Genomic DNA, 21,003 nt, shown 5'->3' on the forward strand with positions numbered 1-21,003 from the left:
TGACATTCTGAGCCGTGTTTATACTGTAGCTACGTTAGCTAAATATTTAAGTTATTGACATTCTGAGCCATGTTTATACTGTAGCTACATAAGTATTTAGTGTTTGGCTACTTGGTGATTTGGAGGAGAGGGAGAGAAAGGGCTCAGCTTTTCTAGGGCATGTTGTGTAACTTCAATCTATGTGAGGAATGCTCACATATCATATTTCGTCTCATATTGGAAAAGCATTCCCCAGTCGGTCGAGTGCTTTGTAATCTGAAATGCATCCCCATTAGTGTTAGTTATGTTAATGCAGGGACACACACACACACACACACACACACACACACACACACACACACACACACACACACACACACACACACACACACACACACACACACACACACACACACACACACACACACAACACACACACACACACACACACACACACACAAATTCTATAACTCCCTCAATCAACTACATTCCTGACATTTTGAAAACTACACTATCACTAGTTCCTCCTCTCTCAGGCCTGGTGTGCTTCTGAGAAAGAATGTGTCCTTTTCACCACGGTGTGTAAAATCCTGTCAGTTGTGTGTGGAGGAGTGTGTGAGGACTGTTTACATTTGAGTGTACAGCAGGCGTGCCTCACTTACATCCTCCATGTGCTCTGGAATCTCCCCATCTTGTTGTGTCGACTCTTATTGTAGAGGTGTTAATTAAAGGGGAACATCACCCAAATTAAGAATTCCAACTTGTTATTTCCACAGCCAATGACATATTTTTGAGCATGAGCGACTCTCTCCCAAAGCCAGAAACCAGAGAAGTAAGAATCAAACTTGGGATGTCATCAGGTATCAAATCTGGAGCTGCTCCGTTGACAATGAATGAGACCCACAGAAGGTTCCATTTCTTTCTGTATCCCCACATGGACAGCCTTCTAGCCGTGTTGGACCCAGAACATTCCCCTGGCTGTTCTATATGGAGCAGCTTCAGACTTTACACCTGATGACATCACAAATTAGACTTCTAGCTCATTCAAATTAGAGAGTTGTTCACTAATAGTTTTGGATTATGGGTCCTATGGTATATATTTACTAAAGCCAGAAACTGAATGGACTTTTTGATTATACAAAAAGTCTAACAAATCACTATTAATTGTTCCAGTTTGTGTGATTTAAAAAAAATCACTATTAATTACACCACATACTTTCTCATTCCCTTCTTTATTCTTATGAATCTAAATTAAATATTGTGATAATTCTCTCGTATCTTTGTAATGGGCCAATGGAAAACCTCCCCCAGCCTACTGTTTTTTTTTCATTTCATTCTTGCCCGCTTCTTGTTTCCTGTCTCATTGACACAGTCGCAGGCTGAGAGGGGAGGTGACACTTCCTCTCTGAATAGCAACAGACAGCCTGTCTTCTGCAACACAGCTCTGCCACTGAGCCCACTGAGCAAGAACACATACTGTAGGGAATGGATTGTGGCCGTTACTACCACCCTTAACTGCATGGACACAAAACTCACTACAGGAGCTACATCCACCATTATGAATAAGACTCACTACAGGAGCTATATCCACCATTATGAATAAGACTCACTACAGGAGCTATATCCACCATTATGAATAAGACTCACTACAGGAGCTACATCCACCATTACGAATAAGACTCATTACAGGAGCTATATCCACCATTATGAATAAGACTCACTACAGGAGCTATATTCACCATTATGCATAAAACTCTCTCTCACACACACACACACACACACACACACACACACACACACACACACACACACACTGCCTCTCTCCATCTCATCTCTCTCTCTCCCTCTCTCTCTCTCTCTCTCTCTCTCTCTCTCTCTCTCTCTGGTGCTTAGGCAATATGCAATTACAACTATTCAGATTGCTTGCGATTACATACAAATCTGAATCACTTTGAACAAATTATCTTTTACTTGATTTGTTAAAACCTGACTTGGGTAAAAGGTGACAGCCCTGGTTCTTATAGTGAATGCGGGCAACATCCACCCTCTGAAGACAACGTGAAGAAACCTGTCTGTTTATAATCAAATGTGTCTCTTGTTTGTCCCTTTAGGAGTATTGGCGTGATCACCTATATACTGTAAGTTATACGTGTGTGTGTGTGTGTGTGTGTGTGTGTGTGTGTGTGTGTGTGTGTGTGTGTGTGTGTGTGTGTGTGTGTGTGTGTGTGTGTGTGTGTGTGTGTGTGTGTGTGTGTGTGTGTGTGTGTGTGTGTGTGTGTGTGTGTGTGTACATTCACTTTAACTGCTGCTGTGACCCATTGTCACCTCCATATATAACTCTACTGGATCCTACACTGTGAATCTGAACGTGCAATAATGTCAATGTTACTCACTCGTGCATTGTATATATATCTTATACCATTTTTATATAAAGAAGTATCTTATTTTTAGCATTTGCTTGTATTTAAATTGATAATTAAAGTATTGTGTGATATTGTGTGAAGGGCGGACTAGCAAAGTAAGATTTTCATTGTACGGAAAACTGTCTGTTTAACTGTGCACATAAACAATCTTGAATCTTGTATGGGACGGGGGGGGTCAATCAACCAGTTGACCCTGCCACATGCCACTTACTGTAAAGGACCAGTCTTTTTGACATATGGCTTCCAAGTCATTCTTGCCTTGATACAAAAATCAAGGAGCCCTTCTTTTTTCAGTGATTTTCTGCTGACTCACCACTACCATAGGCTTCCATTGTATCTGAAACGCCATTGTGTCTTAAACGCCATTTTATGCTAGCTCAGCGCAAAATGACAAAGTTGTGCTCCAGTGGCGGCTAAGTGGCAAGGTGCTCGCCACTAACGCAGGAGATGCTGGGTTCGAGCCCAGCTCTCGGCATTGCTTCCGGCTTGGCTGGTCGTTCATACTAATACAATTGGCAGTATTAGGGGGTGGGAAAGCCGGTGGGTGGGGATCGGACGTTGTGGACAGCGACTCCTACAGGTCGGTTGGTGTGCCTGTACAGCAGAATCAGGAAGTATCGGGGGCAGCGTGAGCCTCCCACGCGTTACTCCTCGCCACTGAGAGATCGCGCTGTGCAGGTGAAAAGATGCGACGGCTGCCTCCTCGAGTACCGGAGGGGACACGTGATGCAAGGCTTCGTCCACATTGCAGCCGACCTGTGGGAGGCATGGTCTAGCAACGTTCGAGACAGGGGAGGGAAGAATTGGATAATAAGAAATTGGGATGGGAGAAAAATAGAAAAATGGGGAGAAAAAGTAGATAAAAAAAACAAAGTTGTGCTCCAAAGCAGGTCATTTAATGGGTGAGTTTAAATGGCACTCCCTTATTTTGGATGGATGGGCGGGGGGGGGGGCGTATTCCAAATCATCTGTATGTCATTGAGTGCACATGGTCCTCATTGAGGTATCCATGTATCATTCCAATCCACCAACCATCCCCCGTCCCCCGCAGGCTGAGTGGCTGCTCGCCGTTCCAAGAAGAGACGGATGAGGGGACACTGAGAAACATCGTCGCCATGGAGTATGACTTTGACCAGGTCCACTTCAGCACCACCAGCACCATGGCCAAGGACTTCATCGTGAAGCTCTTTGTGAAAGACCCCAAGTAAATAAAACATATTAACATATTCTTCTTTGTTTAGGTCCCATTTAGTCAATGTTCAACTACCCAGTAGTGAGGCTGCTTGTTAAAGGCCCACAGACTCAACTACCCAGTAGTGAGGCTGCTTGTTAAAGGCCCACAGACTCAAATACCCAGTAGTGAGGCTGCTTGTTAAAGGCCCACAGACTCAACTACCCAGTAGTGAGGCTGCTTGTTAAAGGCCCACAGACTCAACTACCCAGTAGTAAGGCTGCTTGTTAAAGGCCCACAGACTCAAATACCCAGTAGTGAGGCTGCTTGTTAAAGGCCCACAGACTCAAATACCCAGTAGTGAGGCTGCTTGTTCAAGGCCCACAGACTCAAATACCCAGTAGTGAGGCTGCTTGTTAAAGGCCCACAGACTCAAATACCCAGTAGTGAGGCTGCTTGTTAAAGGCCCACAGACTCAACTACCCAGTAGTAAGGCTGCTTGTTAAAGGCCCACAGACTCAAATACCCAGTAGTGAGGCTGCTTGTTAAAGGCCCACAGACTCAAATACCCAGTAGTGAGGCTGCTTGTTAAAGGCCCACAGACTCAAATACCCAGTAGTGAAGGGCTGGGCTGAGGTCGAGCCAAGCTTAACGTTTTGGGCCAATATGTGTTACTGTGCTTCTCCAAACTTTTCTTCAGGAGGTAAACTTACCTATAAATATGAGCATCTTTCGGTGGATAAAGTACAATGAACAGAAGCAGAAGATAATATTACATGGAATACACTGCTTAGGATTGGACATTCACTTTCATGGATATTGATCTGTGTCTGTCTTTCGCTCTCGTCTGTCTGTCCATCTGTCTATCGCTCCGTCTGTCTGTCCATTTCTGCAGTGAGAGAATGACAGCTGAGCAATGTCTACTTCACCCGTGGATCAAGGTAATTTCTCCCAACATTTAGCTCTGAACACTACGTTGTGATTGGACGAGAGCAGTATAGGAACTGGCGTCTTACATCGCTTAGCAATTTATTGATCCCCTTGGGGGAAATTCAGGCATCATAGCAGCATGGGGGAGGGGGGAGGGAAGATATGATACAGGTCATACAATTATAGTACAGTGGGGAAGTAAAAAAGAAAATAGGCAGTGTAAACAATATAACAATATAATTAACTCAAACTTAACTCTTTAATCGAGATGAGTCTGATTGCCATATTTGTAACTGATAAGAATCTCATTCAATAGTAGCTCTTCTAAATGATACAATTCTAGAAATAACAAATGGAATAATTTACTGTTCCTAGATGACTCGTGCAGCTGGATGCATTTCAATGAGCAGATGACTCATTCACTTCACTCAAAACACTAAAACTATGGTCATTAAAACCAACGTGAGTCAGGTGCTCATGAGTCTGTAGTTACATGAGCGCATTCTGCCTGTTGTTTTGACTATTGGCTCTTGAAGTGATGCTTTTGTAGTGAAATTTTAACATCGGAGTGAACACTTCCCTTCCACATCCTCCCACTCCATCAACCAACACGGTGGCCGTGTGATCTGTTTTCAGGCCTATTTCCTGTCAGCTGCGGGATATTTCCTCATTTCCCTACCTGGACATTTAATATTAGGTTTATGAATCTCCAAGTGACCTAGAACTAAGAGGTGATACTAGCTTCATGACAACCCGAGTAAAGAAAACAAAAAGAAAAGTTGTGTGAAATTTAGTAGTTTCCCAGATAGCAAAAAATCGTTGAATCAACATTGTGTTTTTGTCAGGCTGAAGATTGGAATCAACATTGATATCAGACATAGAAAATGGCATTGAAAGTGCTCGCTATGATCAACATGGAAAGAACATTGGATTTTCAATAAATTTTTCGAAAATTCAATTTGAAAGCCGACATTGAATCAACGTTGATTCAACTATGATTTGATCAACACTGAAATAATGTAGAATTGCATCAACATTGATTCAACTATATATATACATTGCATTATACATTGAAACAATGTTATTATTGAATGACCATTTCAGCACTTTTTCAACCTTCCTCTGTATGCTTTTAATATGCCTCATTAATAAAGAAAAATAATCACTTTACATCTAAATTATATTATTAGTTGTAGTTCCACCGGGAGCATGCTAAAAGTTGTCTACTAGTGACATTACTGCCATATGCCTGAATGGCAGTGATTTCACTGATAGACAGGCTTGGAGCAACCCCTGCAGAACTTTAAAACACCAAATAGAGTTGGTTTTTGGCTTAAATGAGACATATTAAAAACATACAGAGGAAGGTTGAAACATGCTGAAATGGTCCATATGCTTTACTGCAGTGGTTCTCAACCTTTTTATACAAAGACCTCACAGGAAAAATATTTGGGGACCCCAAACTTGATTATAATTATGCCATTCTAGGTGAATATTCGAAAATATGTTACGAGCTTGTAGATCGGCTATTTCCGTTTTGTTTTTGTTTTTTTCAAGAAACCAAGGTTGAGAACAGCTGCTTTATGACATGCTCTATGAACAAAGAAACAGACAATTTATTGCTTTAACCATTTATTAAAGCCAATTCATTCGCACATACATATTATCTTTGAAATGCCTGAGTTCAATTTGGATTTAGTATCACCAGGCGTGCATGAGAACAGATAATGAAATCTACTGTAATGTACAGTCGCTTTTTTATTTTATCAGGGTGGCACCATTGAAACTATTTAATGTTGCGTGTCCCTTCTCTTTCTATTAGACTTCGATGCCAACTACGCACGTGGCTCCAGATCAGCTGACTTCAGCTGACTCCCCCATACACAATGACCGAATAATAACAGTTATTGAAAATATTCATACAGAACTCTGAACCTTGAACCCCTATAGAATCTTCCAGGAAGTGTTGTTTTCCAAAATTCCAACGCAGAATAAAATCTAAAAGTTAAATCTATCTAAAAACACTTTTACCTATTGCTAAACTAAGTATAATACTTCAGAGTATTATAGAGACACATCAGAGATGTACATCTATATAATATATTCACATCCACACTATAAATAGCATCCATTAATCCATAATTAATCATCACTCCATTCAGACTACCGACTACTGACAACCTTCTGAACTTGAATAAGCATGCAAAACCAACAATTAGCATTTCAGCCAAAACTTTTCTCTTTTGTTCTCACCATTATAGACTCTGATTAATGGGAATCGAGTCAATTACAATGACTGACAGAGAGGAGGGGTGTGGGTGGGGTGGTGGAGCAAATAGGAGGTGGTCAGGAGGGGGGCTGAGTCTAAACTAGGGGTGGTCTGGAGGGGGGCTGAGTCTCAACTAGGGGGTGGTCCTGAGGGGGGCTGAGTCTAAACTAGGGGGTGGTCCTGAGGGGGGCTGAGTCTAAACTAGGGGGTGGTCCTGAGGGGGGCTGAGTCTAAACTAGGGGTGGTCTGGAGGGGGGCTGAGTCTAAACTAGGGGTGGTCTGGAGGGGGGCTGAGTCTAAACTAGGGGTGGTCTGGAGGGGGGCTGAGTCTCAACTAGGGGGTGGTCCTGAGGGGGGCTGAGTCTAAACTAGGGGGTGGTCCTGAGAGGGGCTGAGTCTAAACTAGGGGTGGTCTGGAGGGGGGCTGAGTCTAAACTAGGGAGTGGTCCTGAGGGGGGCTGAGTCTAAACTAGGGGGTGGTCCTGAGGGGGGCTGAGTCTAAACTAGGGGGTGGTCCTGAGGGGGGCTGAGTCTAAACTAGGGGTGGTCTGGAGGGGGGCTGAGTCTCAACTAGGGGGTGGTCCTGAGGGGAGCTGAGTCTAAACTAGGGGGTGGTCCTGAGGGGGGCTGAGTCTAAACTAGGGGGTGGGCTGGAGGGGGGCTGAGTCTAAACTAGGGGGTGGTCTGGAGGGGGGCTGAGTCTAAACTAGGGGGTGGTCCTGAGGGGGGCTGAGTCTAAACTAGGGGTGGTCCTGAGGGGGGCTGAGTCTAAACTAGGGGGTGGTCCTGAGGGGGGCTGAGTCTAAACTAGGGGGTGGTCCTGAGGGGGGCTGAGTCTAAACTAGGGGGTGGTCCTGAGGGGGGCTGAGTCTAAACTAGGGGTGGTCTGGAGGGGGGCTGAGACTAAACTAGGGGGTGGTCCTGAGGGGGGCTGAGTCTAAACTAGGGGTGGTCTGGAGGGGGGCTGAGTCTAAACTAGGGGGTGGTCCTGAGGGGGGCTGAGTCTAAACTAGGGGGTGGTCTGGAGGGGGGCTGAGTCTAAACTAGGGGTGGTCTGGAGGGGGGCTGAGTCTCAACTAGGGGGTGGTCCTGAGGGGGGCTGAGTCTAAACTAGGGGGTGGGCTGGAGGGGGGCTGAGTCTAAACTAGGGGTGGTCTGGAGGGGGGCTGAGTCTAAACTAGGGGGTGGTCCTGAGGGGGGCTGAGTCTAAACTAGGGGTGGTCCTGAGGGGGGCTGAGTCTAAACTAGGGGGTGGTCCTGAGGGGGGCTGAGTCTAAACTAGGGGTGGTCTGGAGGGGGGCTGAGTCTAAACTAGGGGTGGTCCTGAGGGGGGCTGAGTCTCAACTAGGGGGTGGTCTAGAGGGGGGCTGAGTCTAAACTAGGGGGTGGTCTGGAGGGGGGCTGAGTCTAAACTAGGGGGTGGTCCTGAGGGGGGCTGAGTCTCAACTAGGGGGTGGTCCTGAGGGGGGCTGAGTCTAAACTAGGGGGTGGTCCTGAGGGGGGCTGAGTCTCAACTAGGGGTGGTCTGGAGGGGGGCTGAGTCTAAACTAGGGGTGGTCTGGAGGGGGGCTGAGTCTAAACTAGGGGGTGGTCCTGAGGGGGGCTGAGTCTCAACTAGGGGGTGGTCCTGAGGGGGGCTGAGTCTAAACTAGGGGGTGGTCCTGAGGGGGGCTGAGTCTAAACTAGGGGGTGGTCCTGAGGGGGGCTGAGTCTAAACTAGGGGGTGGTCCTGAGGGGGGCTGAGTCTAAACTAGGGGTGGTCTGGAGGGGGGCTGAGTCTAAACTAGGGGGTGGGCTGGAGGGGGGCTGAGTCTAAACTAGGGGTGGTCTGGAGGGGGGCTGAGTCTAAACTAGGGGGTGGTCCTGAGGGGGGCTGAGTCTAAACTAGGGGTGGTCCTGAGGGGGGCTGAGTCTAAACTAGGGGTGGTCCTGAGGGGGGCTGAGTCTAAACTAGGGGGTGGTCCTGAGGGGAGCTGAGTCTCAACTAGGGGGTGGTCCTGAGGGGGGCTGAGTCTAAACTAGGGGTGGTCTGGAGGGGGGCTGAGTCTCAACTAGGGGGTGGTCCTGAGGGGGGCTGAGTCTAAACTAGGGGGTGGTCCTGAGGGGGGCTGAGTCTAAACTAGGGGGTGGTCCTGAGGGGGGCTGAGTCTAAACTAGGGGTGGTCTGGAGGGGGGCTGAGTCTAAACTAGGGGTGGTCCTGAGGGGGGCTGAGTCTCAACTAGGGGTGGTCTGGAGGGGGGCTGAGTCTAAACTAGGGGGTGGTCCTGAGGGGGGCTGAGTCTCAACTAGGGGGTGGTCCTGAGGGGGGCTGAGTCTAAACTAGGGGGTGGTCCTGAGGGGGGCTGAGTCTCAACTAGGGGTGGTCTGGAGGGGGGCTGAGTCTAAACTAGGGGTGGTCTGGAGGGGGGCTGAGTCTAAACTAGGGGGTGGTCCTGAGGGGGGCTGAGTCTCAACTAGGGGGTGGTCCTGAGGGGGGCTGAGTCTAAACTAGGGGGTGGTCCTGAGGGGGGCTGAGTCTAAACTAGGGGGTGGTCCTGAGGGGGGCTGAGTCTAAACTAGGGGGTGGTCCTGAGGGGGGCTGAGTCTAAACTAGGGGTGGTCTGGAGGGGGGCTGAGTCTAAACTAGGGGGTGGTCCTGAGGGGGGCTGAGTCTAAACTAGGGGGTGGTCCTGAGGGGGGCTGAGTCTAAACTAGGGGGTGGTCCTGGAGGCTAAATTAGGGGGTGGTCCTGGAGGCTAAACTAGGGGCTAAACATATGCACACACGCACGCATACACGCGACAGCTGCAACCAGAGATGCTGGAGATACTAAATGTTGCCCCTGGATCAGCTTCCAATGATCCAACTCCCATGAAACCCACTGTCCTCCAAACCATTTGTCCTTTTAAGTCTTTGTCTTTCTTCGTATCCCGCCATTCCTCTCAGGTGCATAACACAGCCACTTCTGCAGTGCATCTCTGTATATCAAGTCAGTCAACTTGCGGTCAAATTGACGAGCAGCCGCTGGGAAAAAAGAAAAAAAGAATACTTAAAGATAAACAAGAAAGCTGCAGTGGGCACGTTCCATTCCAAAGTGAACAGTGTCCTTTTTAGTGTACTAGATTTTCAGGTGGCCTTAGGTGCATTTTCAATCCCATAGTCATATAATTGATCCACACTAATGCTCGTAAAAAATCTTATTGTGAGCATTACAGAGGACCACTTATATGACGTTAAGGTTGGAAATGGGTGAGGTGTTTCTTTAAGAGTGGTTGCATGTTCCATCAGGCTCATTCCATGGTGAGAAAAATGCATCCATTCGTATTTACTTGAGATAGAAGTGAAAATACTTAATTAAATTAAATATCCATCATCAAAATAGCTAAATCGGATCATATTTTCTGAGTTGGTCCCTCCGATTAATGCCAGGCGGGTTGTCTTAACAGATTGGAGAGGAAAAAAAGTTAGTGTGCTAAAGTGTACAGTGTGCTATGTCAAATGGACAGAATATAATGTTTTAAGTACACATTTTAAGACTTTTTTTTATTAACTCTAAAGAAATACCATTACTGTGTCAAAACTAATCAACAAACAATACCATCAAACAAATTAGCTAAATGAATTGTCAAATATTGACTAAGAAATAAATATCATCCCGCATATCATTGCAAGGCTATTTTCACAATATTTCTATGCCAAGCACACATCCAAGCAAAAAACTAAATAAATACCTCCACTCCTACAATTCAGACATTATAAACACTTAGATTTCAAACAATAAATTTAAGAAAATACAAAAATTTTCACCATCTTTCAACGGATTGTTTCGTCCTCCAGTGCAGCTTCAGCCTCATCAAACTGCTCCTCATTGGTGAGTGGCAGCACGATGGGGAAGTTCTCTTCTCTCTGTGATTCAGGTCCAGCTCCGTGAGTGTTAAAGGTGGATTTAGCCATTTCAGTCTTCAGAAACTGAACGTCATGGTAAATTTGCTTCACCTCCACGAGTAGCTCTGCAAGCATCCTGGTGTTTTTGTTGGCAGCAAGGTCTTGAAGAAAAATAATTGGTTTTACATTAAATTTCAAGGATAGATTCACCATTTCAATCATTTAGAATGACACTAAGCAACTCTGTGATAGCTTAAGTCTTTGCACCCCTAACTTATAGTAACCATTAAGTGCTTAAATATTAAGCCTAAACACCATGACAAATTACATGAAAAAAAACAGTGACAAAGACTGTAAAGTCACAAGGGACATGTTTCTCAATGCATCAGAAAATGATACTTGCCTTGTAACATTTGACTGGGCTCTCCATGGAATCTTCCCCGCTGCGTTTCAGGAGCTGAAGCTGAAGAAATCAACATGGCATCAGTAGTGATGCACCGATGTGAAAATTGTGGCCGATACCGATAACCGATATTAATATTGCTGTTCTGGCCGATACCGATATTTACCGATGTCGATATCTCTGTATAGAAAACACCTTTTTATGATAATCAAATAAAGAGCTATTTTCCAAAACGCATTTTTTTTAAACTTTTGTAACTTATTTTCAGAAATGACAGATATTTGGAAACTATTTAAGGCCAAAACATGTAAAAAAAACTGCCATATCGGCCGATATTATATCGGCGGCCGATATATCGTGCATCACTAGGCATCAGCATTGCACATTAGGTCATTGTGTATGGGGGAGGCGGGGGGTAAAGTGGAATATAGGCATCTTTACCCAGGAGATGTGAGCTGAAGTCAGCTGATCTGGAGCCACGTGCGTAGTTGGCATCGAAGTCTAATAGAAAGAGAAAGGACACACATCATTGAACATGAATTATGGAATTTTGCCCAAAAAACAACATTTAAGATGAGAAATGCATACCATTCCTTGCTCGCTCTGATGGCACAGTGTGGTAGGGGCTGTAGTTATACATTGGCATTCCTAGAGAAAGAGCGACAGAATTAACAAAATAAGGTAAATAAGCACCATCAAAGTATCAATGAGCACCATATACAGTAGCAAGTGTACCTAGCTCCATATACCTAGCGCATGTCTGGTGGTAAAAAACAAAACATGATTTGAGAATGTTTTAGTTAACTCACCTTGATATCCTTGGGGGTGGTGATGATTGCCAGCAAATTCTAAAAAGAAGACAATCAAAATATTCTATGTCAGTCTTTCATAAGTTACAGTATGTCATGGCACAATAGCCAAGGCAAGGCACAGCAATTGTTTAGTGATGGCTAATAAAATAGTCACAAATGTATAAAAAGGCTCTTGTTGACACAGGGACAAAAGACATACCATTCCTTACTACAAGTTCTCATATAATATCATGCCAACATTAACAGCTCATTGCAAAATAGTGAGACACTGAATAAGCTACTCATATATGCACTCAACTTTACATTTCCACCCATTTAACTAACATTTCCAGTCAGTAAGGTATCCAGTAAGGCAGGACTAGTAATACAACCGCCACCTATTGAAACAGACTGGAGACACAAGAGTGGCTGAGAGAATCACATAGCTATATCTAGTTTATTAATCTACTTACCATCATTGCAGTGGTCCATTGACTCCAACTGTGCCAAGAAGCTTCCACCAAAGCCTAAAATGAGAGAACACAACAAAACATGAACAATGAATGCTATCAAAAGCACATTTACAATCTGTCCACCCTGACTTAGTAGTGTGAAGTGATTCACTTACCATTATTAGGCTGGTTATTCTCCGAGCAGCTTCCTCCAGAGGCCGGGCAGCTTCCTCCAGAGACTAAAAGAAGGGAACACAAGACATGAATAGTGGACACTGTAACTTTTGAACACATAACCTGACTGATATGTTTGGATGTATTGACAGAGGAATTAAATGCTTGTAAAGCTCTCATGCAACTACATTTTGTTCTGCCATGTTAGTAAATAATGACATACCACTGCTTGCATTTGATGTTGGCACCGAGGGGTACTGGCTGGATTCTGGCAGCACTGTATTAATAAATAAATGGAATTATACATGTCAATACTTAAAGTAGGTGTAGCAGTTAGTGTCATAACTGACAAGTGTCACCACTATACCTGGAAAATGAACATCAGGTGGCTTGGCATATCTTTGCTTCACACTGCTGTTTTCTGGCTCCTCATCTGACTCCACTGCGTGCATAGGATTTGTCCTAAAAAATTAAAACATTTAACATTCCCAGGCTCCCAGGATAATTCAATTAATTGAGCAATCCTTGAGACACTGTTCAGGAGCCAGCCCATGGCCCATTTCTGTTTAACCAAAAACTATCACAAGGAATTCAACTGTACCTTGCTCTTCTTTTCCGATGTACATCTGCTTCCTCTTTAGATTCCAAATCAGTGGTTAGACATCCAGTAGTCACGTACTTGTCTTCATGGTGCTTGGCCTTTACAAATGAGTCTGTAAAAGAACAAGCAGAAAATACAGCATGACATTAATAAGAAGTATGAGGAACAATTCACATCAGACAACAATAGCGATGCAGTGACTATACTTACCACAAGTAATTAAGAGCCGAATTTTCTCATATGTGGTCCATCCTTTACAGGGCATCATGTTTTCTTTAAGGGCCTTTGAATAATTTGTGTTTTTTGGGGGCCATAACAATGTACCTTCCATTGGATTGAACCAGCTGGCAAGAACTGTTGCAGTTCCGCCATTTGGAAACAGTACAACGCCCCAGAGCACCACCTCACTTTCCATTCTGTGTACAATAAATGTAAATTATAAATTTAAAAAATGTATAATGACAAGAACATGAATCATAAGATGTCTACTGCAGATGAGCTATTGGAATAGCTATGAGGCTATTTCCCTCTGGATACAGAACACATTTACGTTTAATAAAGCTAAGTTTACCAACCCCGATATCATCACACAACTCTCTAACCTTGTATGTACCTATGAGGGAGGACTCGCAGGGATAAGTGTAATATAATTCTTGGTGTCTGAACTTTTGAAACTATTTTCAAATCTAATTGTTGCTGAATGCTAACAATAGGGAAGAGAAACTAACTATGTTTCAATATTTGTCACAAAAGTTACCTTTTGTGGTAGAATTATCCCGAATAATAGCAGTTATTGGAATCATTCTCGAAGTCAACTTCCTGTCTGTTTAACTTTCTGTCTAAGTGCATGTCTATGGCTTGGGGGGGAAACATACACTTTAGAATCACCAGAAAGGCTTTCGAAATAGTGAAATGCCATGTTGGCCTCAATATTTTCAAAACAAATGATATGAAAAGGTTATGAAATTAACAAGAATGTGATAAAATATGTAATAAAAACGGAGCTCAACGCAGACATTTGATCAGTAGAAATTAGGGATGCTTGATATTGGCTTTTTTACCGATACCGATATACCGATATTGTCCAACTCTTAATTTCCGATACCGATATCAACCGATATCACATTTTAATGCCGATAGTAGGCCGATAATATCGGACATCATTTCTATAGAAATGTAAAAAAAAAAAAAAAATTGAAAAAAAAAATTGAAAACCGATACCGATATTTTCCGATATCACATTTTAATGCCGATAATATCGGTAGGCCGATAATATCGGACGTCCCTAGTAGAAATCCATTTGTTTCCCCCATACCAAGATGGCGGCGTTCTCGTGACGTCAGAGTGTAGCTGACGTTAGCTTGCTAAGCTAGCAGACTCGCATGGTCTAGTGTAGCCGACGTTAGCTGGCTAAGCTAGCAGACTCGCATGGTCTGTGTAGCTGGCTAAGCTAGCAGACTCGCATGGTCAAGCTGATAATTAGCTGGCTAAGCTAGCAGACTTGCATGGTCTGTGTAGCTGGCTAAGCTAGCAGACTCGCATGGTCTGTATAGCTGACGTTAGCTGGCTAAGCTAGCAGACTTGCATGGTCTGTATAGCTGACGTTAGCTGGCTAAGCTAGCAGACTTGCATGGTCTGTGTAGCTGGCTAAGCTAGCAGACTCGCATGGTCTGTATAGTTGACGTAGGTTAGCTCACGCTGTTATAAGTTAACGCTACTTTCCAGGCCGGGGGTTTTGACATTTTCAAACCGTGAAACCGGTTACCGGCACATGCCTAATGTGAATAGCATAATACAATATATTGTCAAGGACTTACCAAAGAGTTGTGCACACTTGACTAGTCACGCTGAATGAAGACACCATGGCGCCAAGTTTTTCTTTTAATACCTCAAGTCCCGTGAGATATTCTAGCTGGTCTCGCGAGTTGCTTACGATTACCCCCTCGAAGGGGAGGGGGGAGGGGAGGGAGCATTATCAGCACTACGTTGTAACCATGTAATTTCATTGTTGGGCATTTCAACATTGAAAAACAAGCATCTATACTAAATCGATTCAACAACAGTTTTTCAAATGTTGAAATGGTATCTGTAATTTAGATATTGAATAAACATACCGTACTTTTGGGACTATAAGCCGCACCTGAATGAATATAAGCCGCAGCAGCTAAATTGAATGATGTGTACATATATAAGCTGCACTGGACTATAAGCCGCAGGTGTTTTAATGTTTAATTACCATATGTAAGGGTTCGTGCACAGAGGGGATTGTCGGGAAAGAGATGGCTGTTTTAGGAAGCTCCCATTTATTAACATTTTTGTTTAAACAGGAATGTTAGCTCTCATAACGTTAGCCAGTTAGCAGCTCCGGGTACAGTAGGTAGCAACGTTAGCTCTCATAACGTTAGCCAGTTAGCAGCTCCCAGTTTGCAGCTCCGGGTACAGTAGGTAGCAACGTTAGCTTTCATAACGTTAGCCAGTTAGCAGCTCTGGGTACAGTAGGTAGCAACGTTAGCTCTCATAACGTTAGCCAGTTAGCAGCTCCGGGTACAGTAGGTACCAACGTTAGCTCTCATAATGTTAGCCAGTTAGCAGCTCCGGGTACAGTAGGTAGCAACGTTAGCTCTCATAACGTTAGCCAGTTAGCAGCTCCCAGTTTGCAGCTCCAGGTACAGTAGGTAGCAACGTTAGCTCTCATAACGTTAGCCAGTTAGCAGCTCCGGGTACAGTAGGTAGCAACGTTAGCTCTCATAACGTTAGCCAGTTAGCAGCTCCGGGTACAGTAGGTAGCAATGTTAGCTCTCATAACGTTAGCCAGTTAGCAGCTCCGGGTACAGTAGGTAGCAACGTTAGCTCTCATAACGTTAGCCAGCTAGCAGCTCCGGGTACAGTAGGTACCAACGTTAGCTCTCATAACGTTAGCCAGTTAGCAGCTCCGGGTACAGTAGTGTTAGATCCTGATCAATCTGGCCAGTATCACGTCTTCGTCTGTTTGGCTCTCCATCCACTCCTCTGCGTTGTGTAATTTTAATGGTCCTGACGTCTCAGATACTGGCTGATATAATCCTTATCTCTCCCCGTTAGTGCGATCCGCAAACCATAATAATTCTCCACCTTCGTAAGAATTCGACACTTCGACAACGTAATACCTTACAAGGAGAAGCAGTGTTTATTTACATAAACAGAAGCCTCAGCTCAGATGTTAACAGATTGTATTGTCCTTGAAAAGTCTATTCTAATGATCTTTCGGTGTGTTCAGTCTATCGTCCTCCTACTATTCAGTCCAATGGTGGTCAGGCCTGGTTTTTAGCCTAAACCCTCCTCGCGTTAGCCGAAGCTAATGATGATGTGTCATTCTTCCTCCCCCCCCCCCCCCCCCTCCATGACGAGAGGAGAGAGTCTCTTCTGGTTTCTTCCCTCTTAGTCTCAGTCAGATTTTAGTCTGCCCTACCCGGAACCACTGTCAGCTTTATAGGATCTTCGTCATAGCAACGATAGCCCCGCCCCTCTTCTGGTTCTCATGCGACGTGCTGTCATGACAACTGCTAATAACCTTTCACACATTTCAAAACGTTTCATTACTGTCAAAACCTCCATCGCGCTCTGCCTCTGTGCCCTGTGCTGCTCCGTTATCTTTGTTGTGTCTTAGATCGGAATTCAAAACAAACACCCTCGCTAACGCGGCCTGTGCCTGTGAAACCGCTGGTTCACCACCACCGTCTATATCATCCCGTGATGATAATGATATTACCCTCTTAAAGCGTCTCTTTATATCAGTTTATAAACCAAATATACATTGAAAAAACACCATTTTCTGTCAGTAGGTACCAACGTTGGCTCTCATAACGTTAGCCAGTTAGCAGCTCCGGGTACAGTAGGTACCAACGTTAGCTCTCATAACGTTAGCCAGTTAGCAGCGCCGGGTACAGTAGGTAGGCAGCATGTTGAAAGAGGAGCCCTGAGCTGCTCATACACTAGACCAGGGGTAGGCAACCCTAGGCACGCGTGCCTGCATAGGCACGTGGGGGCATTTGCATAGGCACAGGGGGCAGCACTAAAAAAAATAAAATAAATAAAAAATATTATTTAATTTTTATTTTTTTGCTTTGAAATATTATAGTGAACTATTTTGCACTGTTGTCGCATTTATCTTGTTGAAATCCTCCCACAGGTTCTTTTTACTTCCACATATTTAATTGAGACCCTTTATTTGTTTATTATTTCAATTTAGCTGGAAATACATTGCTACATCATTCAGTAACATTTGCAGAGCCTTATAACAAAAACATTATTATGGTCACCATTGTGACCAGTGGGATTAATCAACAAATTGTATTATTTATTTTTCTATTTCATTGAACATTGCACATGTTAAAAGCCATTTTTTTACTCAAAATGTGAGTATTACCAAGTCAACTTGTGTTCTTAAAACAATGACAATAAACATAGTTTTATTAGGTTGAAATAATGTGGTTGTGTACTTATTTTTCTGTTAACTTATTATGGATTGAAAACTGAAAACCTTAATGCACAGTAACTGAACTCAATATTTTTAAGTTCTGGTAACTAATAATTTTTTTTTTACAGTGTAGTCTTGCGATCAATCAAAACTTATTTACACGATATACCTCACATTCACCCTCCATTCACATCCTGGTGTTCTCCTGGTGTTCTCCATTAGGCCTGTAGGTGGAGCTATGACAGCACACGTACAGTACACACACCGATGTGTCCAAAAATGAATGGGCAAATGTGAGTGAAATGGTCGCACTGTATGCAGCTGTTTGTCTGCATTGCATTCCCCCCCCCCCCCCCCCCCCAACTCAGATTTAGGGTTGATACAACCATCATAATAATATTGTTAATAATAACAATAACAATAATGATGTAATAATGTAAAAATTATCATTAAAAAGACCTGATTATGAGAAAAAAAAATTACGATGCATGGAATATTGTTGAGGCACACTAGTTACAACTATATTTCTATCAGGCACTCCATGTCAAAAAGGTTGCTGACCCCTGCACTAGACTCTTGCCGTAATGGTTTGTTGACGTGAGGGGGAGGAGTAGGGATGGGAATCGAATTGGCCGATGCCTGGAACCGTGTGGCTCCTGTGACTTTCGATTCCCTTATCGCTGCCTACAGTTGCGCAATCACGTTACGTTAGCATGTAGCCATGGCAGACTCTATTTGATTCCTTAAGGGATCGAAATTGCCTGGGTTTTGGTAATATGCTCCCGAAATGCTCCCGCTGTTTGGCTACTTCTATGTGCAGTGAAAACTACTTGAATGCTTTAGAACCCTAGTCATTGATTTAGATCAGGGTGAGCTAAAATTAGCCGCGGAGCTAACGTGAGCTAACGTGAGCTAACGCTATTTAATCAAGCTCACAAAGAGAGATAAACAGCTGACAGCGGATAGTACAGGTACAAATACAATAAAACAGCAGGTAGGGGCTGTTGTGTAAACCTTGTACTCTTTAGTTCACATATAATGAGAGACGTGAGTGCTTATTTACACGTCTGTAAGCCAGGAAGTACAGTGGTGCAACATACAAATGTGTCCGTGTAGCAACACAAGCCAATACATAAAGGACAGGGGCCCGGGGAGGGAGCTCTCTCTCTCTCTCTGTGTGTGTGTGTGTGTGTGTGTGTGTGTGAGAGAGAGAGAGTGTGAGTGTGAGTGAGACAGAAGTCAGAGGAATAACAACCTGTTATTCAATAGATTAAATTAGTTTAAGAATAAAAAAATAAATACATTTTAAGAGAATCTCAAATACATTATTTTATTTAAGTGTAGGCTATAGTTAATGTTTTATTTTTTACAGTTTTTGTATTTTTCTGACATGGGGGCTCAACAATAAATGACAATCAGAAATGTCAAGTTGCATGTTGTTATTCTAACCAGCTTAGACCCCGACGCTCTGCATCTTCTGGCCGCCTCAGACCTACTCCTATCCGAGCTCCGGGAGGGTCATCAAAGAGAAGTCGCCTATTCTCAGTCCTTGCCCCACAATGGTGGAATGAACTACCCACCCCAGTTAGGACAGCCGAATCACGTCCAATCTTTCGCCGTCGACTAAAGACGCACTTCTTCAACCATTATCTGAATAAAAAAATATATATCTAACCCTAACTAACCGTACTGTCATGCACTTGTCCTAATAAACTAACCTACACTGTAGCACTCAACACTTTGATGAACATTGTTGCTCAGCTGATAGAGTTGTGCCCTTCCTGATGGCTTGTCGTACAGAACTTGTAAGTCGCTTTGGATAAAAGCGTCAGCTAAATGACTAAATGTAGTTCTGTTGCATTTCCAATTTATTTATTTAAATTATAAATTGATCAGGTATCGATAAGGGAATCGATAAAGAATCGAATCGATAAGCAGAATCGATAATGGAATCGTATCGATAAAATCCTATCAATTCCCATCCCTAGGGAGGAGGAGGGGCAAGGCGTGCACTGCTGCAGCAGATTTAGGAGTCTGATCTGACGGTCACAGAGCTGAGGGAGCGCGCCCAGTTAGCTGTAAAAATCCATAGATTAGCCGCACCGTTATATAAGCCGCAGGGTCAAAAAATGGGGGAAAAAGCTGCGGCTTATAGTCCGAAAAAGTACGGTAGCTTTTTAAACCTCAACCAAAAATAACCAATCTGACCAAAATCCAACATTTAATTAATGTCTTTTGCTATCTGGGTTGTTAAAAGATGTGCTTAAATGTATAGAAATTATACTTTTGCCAGCTCTCGGCATTGCTACCAGCTTGGCTGGTCGTTCATACTAACACAATTGGCAGTGTTAGGGGTGGGAAAGCTGGTGGGTGGGTCCTGGTCGTTGTAAACAGCGACTCCTACAGTTCGGTCGGGGCGCCTGCTCAGCGAGGAAAGGATCTAAGGGGGGTAGTGTGATCCTTCCACACGTTACACCCTCTCCGCGCTGCCAGGTGAAAAGAAGCGGTTGATTGGCTACACGTGTGTCGGAGGAAGCACGTGATAGCCTCCACTCTCCCAGACCGACTGTGGGGGGTAGGTGCGCAGCGACCAGGAAGGGGATTGGGAATTGGCATAACGACTAACATTGGGATGGGAGAAAAACGGAGGAAAAAGGAGGGGGAAAAAGATAAAAAAAGAAAAAAGATTATACTTTTGATGTATTTTTGGTTACTTTTGCTTACCAAAATAGTACACTTTTAATACATTTCGTAAAGTACAACTTAAGTTTTGTAAACATCTAATTCAGATTGTAGTACTTAGATTACATTTACAGCATATTAATGACTATCATACTAAACATTTGCTTCGAATTAGTACATGAAAACTGAAATGAAAAGAAGTACCAAAAATACAAGTACAGTATACTCAAAAAAGTACAAATGGGTAGAAATATGCTTTTAACACATTTTATATAGCCCATAGTAAAGATATACTGTCAACTCTCTCAGCCCATCACAGAGACACAGGTGCGCAAGAGAAACCGCTCCTCCATCAACATGAAGAACTTCAAGAAGTTCAACGCTAGGAGGAAATGGAAAGTGAGTATGGACGTGTGTATGTAGTGAGTATGGATGTGTGTGTATGTAGTGAGTATGGACGTGTGTATGTAGTGAGTATGGACGTGTGTGTATGTAGTGAGTATGGATGTGTGTGTATGTAGTGAGTATGGACGTGTGTGAGTAGTGAGTATGGACGTGTGTGTAAGTAGTGAGTATGGACGTGTGTAAGTAGTGAGTATGGACGTGTGTGTAAGTAGTGAGTATGGACGTGTGTATGTAGTGAGTATGGATGTGTGTGTATGTAGTGAGTATGTACGTGTGTGTAAGTAGTGAGTATGGACGTGTGTGTAAGTAGTGAGTATGGACGTGTGTAAGTAGTGAGTATGGACGTGTGTGTAAGTAGTGAGTATGGACGTGTGTATGTGGTGAGTATGGACGTCTGTATGT

At 43.7% G+C, this 21,003-nt stretch overlaps 1 protein-coding gene across 1 annotated transcript in view; it reads left to right on the plus strand.

Annotated features, from left to right (window-relative positions):
- The window catches only part of LOC311227727 (death-associated protein kinase 2), a 62,530-nt gene that overhangs the window by 34,569 nt on the left and 6,958 nt on the right, over positions 1 to 21,003 (plus strand). The window contains exons 6-9 of the mRNA XM_084313498.1: positions 2,091 to 2,117; positions 3,454 to 3,606; positions 4,469 to 4,514; positions 20,506 to 20,595. Coding sequence (XP_084169624.1) covers positions 2,091 to 2,117; positions 3,454 to 3,606; positions 4,469 to 4,514; positions 20,506 to 20,595 — 316 coding nt within the window. The remainder of the gene's footprint in view (positions 1 to 2,090; positions 2,118 to 3,453; positions 3,607 to 4,468; positions 4,515 to 20,505; positions 20,596 to 21,003) is intronic.

The sequence above is a fragment of the Notolepis coatsorum genome (genome assembly GCF_963971535.1).
Source record: "Notolepis coatsorum genome assembly, chromosome: 4".
Taxonomy (NCBI): Eukaryota; Metazoa; Chordata; class Actinopteri; order Aulopiformes; family Paralepididae; genus Notolepis; species Notolepis coatsorum.